Raw genomic sequence first — 12,180 nt, 5'->3', positions numbered from 1 at the left:
TATAACTTTACCAAAGCCACCCTTATCCTTTGCCCTTATTATCGCCATAGCTCCCCATCTTATAACGTCATGTCTTCTTAGTTTTTTTTTTTAACCCACTGAATCTTTCTTGTACTCTCTCTATATTCATAAACATGTGGGCTTTAACAGAGTCAGATTAACCTCTCAGAAGCCATCATCTCTCAGTAGCTCCTCAGGGTGAGGTAGAGTCTTGTGAACTCCATGTTCCATGCTGGAAGGTTGAATGACTTGGTCTTGTGTGGGCATCCACGGCTGCTCTGAGTTCATTAGTGCAGAAGTCCTGTAATGTTGAAAACACACTGTTACATGCTGGTCCTCCTTGGTCTCTGGCTCTTACAACCTTTCTGCCCCTCTTTTGTGGACAGCATCCCACCAACATTGTCCGTAGTTAGACCAGTAGTGAGTTCCCACACCAACTTCAGTCTACTGCACAATGAAACGTCCCTCACGAGCCCTGAGAGTTGTACTAATCTACAGATGAAAGATACAAATTCGGAGTTTGGTAGTATGTTCGTTTAGCGGGATAATGAGAATAGGCCTTCATTCTAACCAGCAAGTGCTTGGTCGACTCTAGCACATTGTGCCACGGTTGCACCTATGGCGTGTTGGCATGATGCCATGTTGGTCATTACTGCAATTCACAGGGTTACCAGCTGAGTAAGAATGCTGATCAAGTTTTCCTTCAGCAACCTACATGGCACTAGTGCTGTGCAGACCAGCCACGTGAAGGAAGCTTCGTGGTCAAGATCAAGTTGATTTCTCATGTCCTGTAGAGTATTGTAAGCAATGGGTGGCTTACCATCAAGTTCTGGTGGGCAACCAAGCCCAATGTCAGTAGCCTGTTATTTTTAGGGAATGTGTATGATACTCCCAAATAACTCAAGTGAGGTAACCCACACCGAACACTGGACTTTTTAATTGGTAACCTATGGCTTCTGGGATGACCGTAATCCTCTGGGATGATCATAATTATTCCAATTATTATTAGGGAGAGTGGGAAGCTATGGCAAAGATAGGGTGGGAAGATAAATAACACTAAGTGTGTTTGAAAAATCCACATGAAAACCTATTATTGCTACACACACACACACACACACACACACACTCATACACACACACTCATACACACACACCCATACACACACTCATACACAGAAACTCATACACACACACCCATACACACACTCATACACACATACACACCCATACACACACACATACACACACACCCATACACACACATATACATACACAGTCATTCATATATACAAACGCACTCATACACACAGACATATACAGTTACTCATATACACATATACTGACCTAACACACAAACTCCTACACACTCTCATAATACAAACATTCACTCATACAACACAGTCGTATGCACTCATACAAAAAAAATTCAAAATTTTAATAATAACATTAAGAAACACTTCTTTATAATAATATAGCCACTATATTTAAGAAGTGTTCTTGGATATGACCTTTGTTTTTTGTACTTTGCCTTCGTAATACCCTGATCTTTATTAGAAATGTTGCTTAATCGAATCTTATTAAACATGAATTGAAAATGTCTTCCCACCTCTCCTTACCAGCACGCACACATATTGGATGCTAAAAAAAAAAAAAATCTAATTTTATGTTTAGGATTACATGCAAAATGGAAAGTCTGTATTTCGTTGCCGTGAAAAAATCCCACATTTGTTTATACAAAGGTGTTTGCTGGTGCCCTGGCCAAAGTCCGATCTAAGTGATAACAGCCTGTTCTGCGTGCCTCATCTTCCATGTCCGCTATGAAGGCATTCTTCTTCACTTCCCGTTCTAAGGAGCCGTGTAGCCCTGCTGAATTCATTTGCCCTTTTTTCCTACATCCTGTTCAGGAGCTCAGAATAAATGAGCTGCACCCGTCTGTGTGTTATGTACACACTGTCCACAGTTCCGTTGAATGCACGCACTCAGGTTATCAGGCGGCTTGCTTGTTCCATGCATGGCCTTTCTGGATAGTCTCACAGAATGCTAGTTGGTCGACGTTAGACAACCTGTTTCTCATGAATTTGTCTCTGACTCCAATTTTATAAAATGCGCCGAACGTATAGCACTCTGTGGCCAAAAGAGTCATTAAGGCCGTTCAGTGATTCCCTACAGGTGCCTCTTCTAATGAGAGGAGGAATGGACTTGGCCCCAGCTCAGCTCAGACGCACGCATCAGTTCTGCTCTTGTCGATTTGATGCGGATCATCTTAAGATGGGACAGCGATGGGAGAATCTGGAAAGAGAAGGAAGTATTTCCAACTGAGCATAATTATGGATCTGGTTTACGTTGCATCTCCCTAACAGAAAACATGATTTCTTTATTTTTATTCAGAAAACAACTTTAGTGCTTTGAATAATATATATATATATATATATATACATATATATATACATATATATGTATATATATATATATGCACTAGCATTTCTGCACACAAAAATCATTTAGAATTGGCTTGTAGCAAATTGAGAATATGATTTTTAGAAAGGGGGTTAAGTTCAGCTTAAGGTGAGAGGAAATTTGAGGCAGCTGTCTCTGCTGTTTGTCACTCTGTTAACCTTCCCTGTTGTCCCTTGAGCCCTAGGATCTCTCTTTCTTTCTCAGAGACTGAAGATGTTTCCTTCCTTTCTGTGAATTATTTGATGGTCTCTTTTCAGATGCTAACTCAGACCTCTGTTAAGATATTTGTTGTTATTTTAAGTAACAGTTAGAATCTGGCTTTTAGTTGGCCAGGTCCTGTTTGGTACACACTGCTTTGGGGCAATTCACTTCTTGGTCACTTTCGCCTTCTTATTTGCGTCTATCAACATTAAGTTGAGGGGGAAACACCACAAACCACAATTGGAGCTGCGAGAGCAAGCAGACACCCTGAAGGTTGCAGCAAGGGCAGACAGAGGCTCTCATTATCAAGAAACTGCTCCAAGCAAAGTGGAAACACTGTCGGGGCCAGAAATCTGTGTGTGGAAAGGAAAAAGGAAGTGAGGAGCTGGATACTGATCTTGCCAAATGAAGCAATGTAAGAAAATATTACATTGTGAATTTCTTTCCGTTATTTTCTCAAGTAGGTCCAGCATCTCAGATTAGGAGAACAATGGCTGGGATGCTGGAACAAAATCCAGTGCCTTCGATAAAGCCCCGGGAAATAGGAAATAGCAAAATTATCGAGATGAGGCAAGCCCGTCTTAGAATTTAAGGTGATTTAAAAAAAAAATCAAAAGAGCTCTTCAGAATTATGACACATATATGTTCTAAACATGATTTGTTTTTAAAAATAAATTGTATGGATATTAAAGTATTGGGTATATCAACCATTTATTCAAAGTGAAAATACTGTGGTTATACCAGACATGAGAAATATTCAGGTCATGATCAATCATTACTGATCTTAGCTTAGCAAGGAGTCCATGATGGACTTAAGGTGAAAATTTATCAGCTAGGCCCCCAAACTTTGGTCTTTCAATCGTCTTGGGATTCACCTCTCTGGGTGCTGATGTAAGCACCCAGATAAAGAGACATGAAAATGGTTTAACAACCAGAATCACGGGGTAAATGCTGTTGCAGGTTTTTGATACTATGGTCCTTCAAGAGGTTGAGTGACTGTTTGATTCCCTAAACTTCACTTGTCTCTATCATTAGTCTACTCTAGCTACTTCAGGAGGCTGTTGTAAGACTCTGAGGGGTATGATGTATGTTATGGATTCTTACAAGTTTTAAATATACTTGCAAATACATAGGTAGTAACTCATGATTAATTATAGGAATGCATTGCAAATTTCATGCACGGACTTTCAAAGAAACTCAAATTAAAAAGGATCTCTTCTGGCCTCTACTTTGAAATCTACAGACTTTGCTTTTCAGATGAGGTATCCCTTAGTTTCTCTTTCAGAGCACAGTGGCTAAAATGTGGTCTTCCTATGTAGCCCATAGGCTGTCCTCACACTTGAGAGTCTCCCACCTCAAGCTCCCAAGTGCTGAGCCCATAAGCACAGGGGGTCATACTCAAGTCTCTTAGTTCTTTCTCAACTTAAAGTAGTTTCTCGTAATTCCGTTTGTGTACTCGCTGCATTGTGGCATAGTTACAAGTCTACATTTCACTTTCCCTTGTAGACTGTGACGTTTTTGAAGGCAAAGTGTATGTTTGTTAACTGTCAAGTAGGCATTTGATGTAGGCTTGCACAGCAATTTTCCAGGGAGGTCTCTTTCCCAAGGTTTCATTTGTGTTTGCTTACAGCATTTACTAGGCAACGGAGATGGTTTTCTATTGCTTATTAAGAAATTATCATGGCATACAATGATAGAGGGTTCTAGACCTCCAAGTAGGGGTTCCAATTATGACCTGTCTCATCTATAAGGCAAAGAAATAGAAGACAGTAAGGACAATGGTACAATCATTCATAAATCACATGGGAGAGAAAGCCGGTGAGCTGCCTAGGCCCATCCATGTAGGAAATGTTAGCTGTCTTTACCTCTTTTGTTGACACCCCAAATTTTCCATTTCACCTTCTCTGTACCTCAAAATGTTTGGTTTGTAGGGTAAACGAGACCAAAGGACTTTCGTCCCTCTCCTAGCTCTGTACTCCTCTTGTGAGGCTGGTGGATACCTCAGTGTGCTTTTTTATTAAATAGGTTGAGTTTTCAGTGGACCCTTGAGATCCCACAGACACTGAGCCACCAATCAGACAGCATAGATTAGCTGGCCCGGTTAGCTGGTCTGAGGCCGCCGGCACACATGCGGCAGAGGACTGCCTGGTCTGGCCTCATTGAGAGAAGACTCGCTTAACCCTGGAGAGACTTGAGGTTCCAGGGAGTGGGGAGACCTAGTGGATGGGTGGGTGGGGCCATCTTCATGGAGACAGAGAGGAGGAGGAATGGGATATGGAAGTGTGGGAGGGCAGACTGGGAGGGGATAACCAGTGGACTGTAAAAAATAAAATAAAAACAAATAAACTTGCCCTAAACATTAAAAAAAAAAAGATACAACTATCAAATCTACAGAGCAATATGGAAGAGATATCTGCAATTCTGATAGTCACTTTCAGTCTTCCATTGTCTTTATTACAGTCAAAATTATTGAGATGATAATAAAGGACATTAGTGGAAAGGGAAAACATTCAAGAGAACTGGCTCTAAATGAGGCCTTACCCAGAGAGAGGCGCACTAGGTCAGGGGAGGACCGTGGGGATGGAGAGAGCTGCTAAGGGATGCTAACAGAGTTTGAAGTTTGGATACCTAGGAAGGGAAGCTTGGGTTGCCTTTGAGAGTTCCCATGAAATTTTGTGAACAGCAGAGACCACATTCAGGCAGGAAGAGAGGACACAGTCATACCTGCTGAATATCATCGAAAGCCTGGCAGGAAATGAAATCAACGTGAGGGAGAAGGAAGAGGAAATTGCCAGTGACACACGGACGGAGGGGCTCCCTTAAGTAAAGAGAGAGACTGGAATGGAAGCCAGTACTGTAAGGGAGGAGAGCTGCGGTTGCCAAGTTGCCCTATCACTCAACGTTTTAAAAGTTGGAAAGGAAGCTTCCAGCTGGAGGACTATGGCAGCTTGGCAAACCATTCCCTCTCCCGAGCATTTCTCATAAACGATAAAAGATTTATCTCGGCTGTCCAGAGTAGTTTGCAAAAATGTTTATTAATGAGCTTCAGAGCAGATTCTGATCTTGGTTGGAAACAGGTGTGCATCTGACAGTCTCTGGGTAACTAAAGGAAGGCTAACCAGTCCTCTTCCTCTAATAGCGCCTCTGACCCCGAGTGTTAAAGACAAGCGTGTTTCCAGAACCCCCTTTCGTGTAGCATTAGAGGGACCACTTTTGCAAGCTACATTCCTTCTTCCTCCTCCCCTTTATTCTTAGACAGTTCCACCCCTATCTTCCTTGTATCCCTTTCTACCGTCTAGAATGACTTTAGTCGTATGCCATGCAGGGACAGAAGGCTGGCTTGACAGTGCTGATGACAATCCATCTGTCAGGGTGTGACTGTTTGGCATGCCCAGTCACTGTTTTGCATTCCTTTGCGAAGTATGCCTTTGTTTAGTCTTGAGGGAATAGGCTTCGCTCATTTTTCCATACACTCAGAACGTGGCTAATGGCCACTCGGCTTTGTATGGAATGCAGATGTTTGCATTTGCACAGGGGTTTAGCCAATCAGTTCTCCGTTCCCCTTTGCGAATTTCGAGGTGTCTAATCTACAGGGAAGGCCCAAACATACTTTAGCTTGTGCCATTTCTTAGAAAAATTACATAGGTCATGGCAGAGAAACCGTGCTCCTTTCCAATTTATCTCATTACTTTTTAAATCTCTATAGTCTGCATTCAAGCCGTCTGTAGCAAGGCCTGGCTAATTAGTGATTATCCTTTGAAGTATAAAATCCAATGTGCTTCGGAAACCGGACCATCTTTTAACAAAAGCTAACTGTTGAGACTTCTTTTGGTCTTTTTGTTGCCACTGCCCGCTGTGATTTCCAGTGCATTCTATATCTTCCTTGAGAATTCAAATGTTATGTCTTTCTGCATGCTACCCAGATGAATTTTAATATTAGGACTCAAATACACGGATGAGTTCTCCTAAACGTGAATGGTATCCGTATATGGGCACTTTTAATTATGTATTTGAAAAAGTTTTTATTTTTAAAGAATAAGCTTCAGGTACTGAGAATATTTGCTACGATGCCCAAAATAATGTGTGTGCACACCTGTTGCATCTGTTTGCGTATACTCGTGTACACGTGTGTTTATAACCGTCTTAGTACAAGCTGCTATTCAGGTTGCTTCTTTGCACTCGACTGAAATCACAAGTCATGGCTTTGCATGGGAAACAACATTCCCAAGTTGCTGCTGTTGGAAGCAGTGGCTTGCTCGGTACCTCCGGGACTAGTTAGAGTAAACACAGCCCCAAAGGTATTCAAACAAGCTCAGGAGAAAATCGATAATGAGACCTAGCTATCCCAAACACAGGGAAAGAAGTTATGAGGAGTATTTTTTTTTCACGGCTAATGCCTTCGTGTCTGTGCCTCTCAAAGGTCTTAAGGCACCTTATGTGCTGGGTGGTGAACGCTCATTTTCCTCTTCTCTTCCTTCCCCCTTTGGTTTATCAGTGCATCTTATTTTGAACTAACCAGGATGAATTTTTCTCTATCGTATAGAAAGCTGAATTATAGGGTGAATACCTGATTGATTCATTTAGGTCTTAGTGGTCATGTATGTGCTCATGTAAATATTTTATGACTGGTGAAATTAAAAAGAACTTTTAAGTTTTGAGACCTTGTGGCACTTCTGACAATGTCCTATGTTTCCTGAGGTTAAAAATGTACTGTTTTAGACATGCACAATTCATAGTCACTTATGAACAATATCTCAGTAGCTATAAAATGAGTCTTTAGCATTTTTCCTATTATTAGTTAACAATTATATACTACATAGAAAAAGGCATTTTTAAACACAGTAAAGTCTTTAAATGTTAATGGTTACTGTTCATTGATCTATGCCCCTTTTTTTTTTTAATCTCCACAGAAATCGGTCCAGTGACAATTACCACAGATCCGAAAAAATTTCAGTATGAACTGAGAGAACTGTATGTTCAGGTGAGTGAAATGGGAACTCATTTATCTTTGGATGACTTTCTTCACTTTTTTTTTTTAAATCTGAAGGAAGTACCTGTTGTCTCTCAAGGGACTCAACAAATGTCATGTTCTTTCCCCACCCATGTCTAGAATGGATGAAACGATAGCTACAGAATACAATAGAGTAAGTTCGTTTGGGCAGCACCTACAGCCACCTTTGCCCTGTTCCAATAGAGCTGAGACGTTCTGGAAGAGGCCGTTTGGCTTCTTTATAGGAACCGTTTGCTGAGTCCAGCCCTACACTGGTCCCCTCCCTTTCTCACAACATAAAAGACATAAGCGAGGCAATTGTGATTCTCCTTCCTCTAAATTGTCCATATAGAATTGTTGAGTGTAAATATCATATGGTTAATAGGAAAGGCCTGTGGCATGCATTTAAGTGTCGTTTGAAGGCAGTCCTTGGAGAATGAGTTGGTGTGCATTGCCCCTTGGTGCTGCTAGATCCGTCCGTTAAAAACAGTTTACTTCTGTGAGGCACTTTTACTCCAATCTCTCAGTGGCTTCTGCAGCTCTCATCTTACAGAGCCTTTTGTCACTTTCCGTGGTTCCTCTAGACTCATAGGAGCTTGTTCATGGTTACTTTTCCCTCAGGGCTATTACATGCCCAGCGACTGTGTGCTAACACCCTACTCAGATAGCACCTCCTTACTCCTTAATCCATCGCTGGTCCATCTCAGTGAACTTCTGCTACATTTTAGTCCCGATTCTCACAGACACACTGGATCTTGCCAGTATTTCAAGTCTCTCATTTCTCAAATAATTGATTCAGACATCTCGTCAGCACACTGTCCGCAGAGAAACCAATGCAACACAGAGCCTGAGGAAAAGAGTGGCCCAAGAAAAGGACGAGAGGTAGAGAGGTTTCAGTCTTTCCAACCCACAGTGAGTATTTGCTGAGGCTGAGCAGGGGTGTGTGAAGCCATCACTTCAGTTCCTTACATTCTCATAAGTCTGTTTCATTGTTCAGTTTGACCTCCAGTTCTTTTTGCTGACAATTTAAAGTCTTACTCCTTGAAACTTTATCCTGTAACTATTACAAATCCTATTACAGTGGCTCTCTCAGCAAGTGCTCTACGCAGAACAAATGGCTGACTTCAGTTTCCCATACAGGCACATGGAAATGAAGCCTTTGGCTTCTGGGTCCCTCAGAATGTTGCTCCTTTCTTCTTCTTCTTCTTCTTCTTCTTCTTCTTCTTCTTCTTCTTCTTCTTCTTCTTCTTCTTCTTCTTCTTCTTCTTCTTCTTCTTCTTCTCCTTCTCCTTCTCCTTCTCCTTCTCCTTCTCCTTCTCCTTCTCCTTCTCCTTCTCCTTCTCCTTCTCCTTCTTCGACACTTCCTTTTAACTCACCCATTCTAGTTTTCTCTTTCCCCCTTTTTTCATTGTTGTTTTTGTTTTTTTAATGTGCAGCTTCTTGGGAATGCCTCTGTCCTGCAAACTGACCAGCAAATATTGGGGTTTCTTAAGCTTTAGGAACTGGATATCACTTTCTCTTCATTTTATGTCCCGTCCGTAGGTAAAACTGTACACAATCACATTTGTTTCGAACCTTAGTCTTTTTCCATGACAGATCCTCACTTTAATCTCTTGGATGTCAAGGTGACTGTCTCTAAAGTGAGACTCGTGAGAGTTCCTTGTATAGTTGTCCAAACCTGGCCCTTAATCCTTGGTCTTTGTCTCCTGTTTTCACCCTGTAAATGTTGTTATAATGGTGCTATTATCCAACCGAATATCTGATTCATTGTTAATGCACCTCTTACTGGCCTCTTATGCTAATGTTTGTAAGTTCTTTTTAAAAATGTTATAAACCTCTTTAAAACCAGCTGAGTTTCTCTCTCCCAACATCATCCTAATCCCAGTGATTACTGGTCTGAAGTAGTGGAGAAATCACCTATGGGATGCTTTTGAATTTGCTCCTCCTCTGACTTTTCAGGCCCTTCTTGACTTTGTAGGTGAAAGTTTCAAAATACAACTCTGAACGTTTCTGCATAACATGCTGTTACTGACGAGCCCTGCTGGGCCTCCACAAATACTCCCTGTGGGTTAGAATGACTGAGACCTGTTTATCTCTCATCCCTTTCTTGGGTCACTCTTTCCCCAGGCTCTGTGTTCTGTCTCAAGGGACTGGCATCTACTCTCCCTATAACTTCGTTCTCACCCATTTCCTGGGGCTGGTGTGCCTTTCGATCCCTTCTATACTCCTTTAACAGAATTTAAAACCTTTAAAACACTAGTTTGATTTTGAATGGGATCTCTCCAGAGTCCTGCTCTGTCCTCCAAACTTGTTATCTCTTTGTCATAGACCAGCCGCCATGTTTACATCAAAGGAACATGGTTGACGTCATTATACATATGCATCATACACTGTTAAGTCCTCTGAGGGAGTTGCCTGACATAGAGGATGCTCATATATGAATGAGAGTGGAGGGATGTATAGCTACGACAGAATAGGCGCATGAGCACAGGTCGAAGTGCAGTTTGAAGGACAATGTTTAATTAGCTGCGGTGTTAGGTGAACAGCTTGACCTGGAACTCTGAGGTCGCTTCTGTTTGTGTGTGTGTCTTGATGTGCACACTGACCTGAGTTATAGTTCGTGAATACGTAGATGAATTTGCATAAGCATCTCTTGATTTTCACCACCTTTCCTATCCGTAACCCCCCCATCCTTCCGCCTTTGGAGCATGTTGCTACAACGGTCATTGAATTGCTATTTAATATGCAGTCACATTTTTCCCCTCAGGATTGAAGAATCTTTAGGTGTTGAGATTCTCTGAGGAAAAAGTCAGTCTAGAATTGTTTATCCCATTAAGAGTTTATCGCTGCAGGGATTCCATTTTCTTGGCTGCTGCCCTCTCTACATTCACCTCTTCTCCTGTGAACTCTGAGCACAAGAGCCTTGTAGTTCTCAAGTAGCCTGTGCTTCATCTGGAGGAAGAACCAGGGTGATAGGTTGGGGCCTAAAGAGTTGTTGGATACATGAATGACACTTAAAAAAAAAAAAAGAGCATTAGCAGCAACATTGTATCAAAATGATTTAAATTCAATGGTGCAAAAATACCTTAAAACTCCAATCTCAGTTTTCATGATACTGTAGAGACCCAGAAAGGCCACTTAAGGGAGATTTCAAGCCCAGGAACGATTAGCAAGAGATTCACAGCGCTTGCTTATTATCCCTCTGTAAGAATACAGCTGAACTCTCTTCACAAGAGTCTGAAAAGACTGAAAATAGCTACATTCCAAATAAGACCTGGCACGGCACGGCTGCTTCCTGCCTCTCCCCTCTTGTGTTTTGAAGGATCTTCAGGGAGTGCCCGTATCCTCCCTGCACCATTTGTCTCCAGGGTGAAGGATCCTGCTTCCTGACTCACACCCGGTTGACTCTCTTGGCAGAATTCTTCCCAGCATACTCGGGAGTTGAATCTGATGCAGTCAATATGTCAGGTCATTTGATTTTTACCTCCAAAAAGACAAAACAAGACAAAAGAGGACACGACTCTCTTGGAAGTGGAGCTGGTGACCATGTCTCTAGACGTTTGCACTGGGCGAGGCACATTTAATTAATTATTATTTATTGCTGTTTTGTTTTGGCTTTTTGTTGTCATAAGATCCACAAGGGCTCAATTAGAATATCTTGTTGAGAAAGAAATCAGATATTCAGTTTTTCCTTTCATTCAACACTGACTGCTGTTACACACATCAAGAGACCAAGGGAGTATTTTAATTCGAAAGTTTCTAGTGAATGCTTATCTTTTCAATTAAAGCAAACAATTTTGTTAAGTAAGGGCCAAATTGTAAAAAAAAATAGTAACAACTTTAGACTGCATTAACACTTCATATATAACACAAGAAGTATGTACTGTTTTCTTTTTTTGTGGAGAATGTTTCATTGTTTCATAAATTAGTATGTGCAACTAAGTATGTTACGTAGTTTGTAAAACTTGCAAGAAAGATGATAGGTTTTTTGGATATTACAATTTTCTGACCTTTCTGGCCCTCCATCCCACCCCCCACCCCCCACCCCCCAAATCACTGGAGTCAAGTACAGCAAGGATTGTGGGTCTATTACAGCTTAACTTGGACTTGTGCAAAAGCAGACATTTAAAAAAATTCTTTTCAGATTTAAATTGGTTTTTAAAAATGAGAAAAGAGAACTCCGCTTGAAGTACATTAAATACTTGCCCATTAACACTGCCTCTGTCTTAGTTTATTTTCCTATTGAGAAACGGAATGAGAAAACTTATCTAAACATTTCTAAGAAAAAAGACAGACGTTACTGCGCTTAAATCATTACGTTGATTGCGTATTTATACTTGCATTTTATTTCTTTTCATCTGGTTGACAGAGAAGTTAAGTTGAAAGGCAAATAAGCTTTCTCTCTGGGGAGAAGGAGGGGAAGACAAATGACAACCAATGGTATTCAGATCACACAGGGCTTGGCCATTAATAAAGTTGTAAATATGTAGGAAGGAGGGCTGCCTGGGGTCACATTCTTCATGAGGAATTAT

At 41.3% G+C, this 12,180-nt stretch overlaps 1 protein-coding gene across 1 annotated transcript in view; it reads left to right on the top strand.

The window, feature by feature from the left end:
- Window positions 1-12,180, top strand: part of Hmcn1 (hemicentin 1) — a 442,192-nt gene that overhangs the window by 105,831 nt on the left and 324,181 nt on the right. The window contains 1 exon segment of the mRNA XM_032915428.1: window positions 7,569-7,639. Within this exon segment, the coding sequence (XP_032771319.1) occupies window positions 7,569-7,639 (71 nt within the window).

Source organism: Rattus rattus, chromosome 10 (genome assembly GCF_011064425.1).
Source record: "Rattus rattus isolate New Zealand chromosome 10, Rrattus_CSIRO_v1, whole genome shotgun sequence".
In the NCBI taxonomy this organism is placed as follows: domain Eukaryota; kingdom Metazoa; phylum Chordata; class Mammalia; order Rodentia; family Muridae; genus Rattus; species Rattus rattus.
The sequence above is the reverse complement of the archived record's forward strand: the minus strand, read 5'-3'. Positions and strand labels throughout refer to the sequence as shown.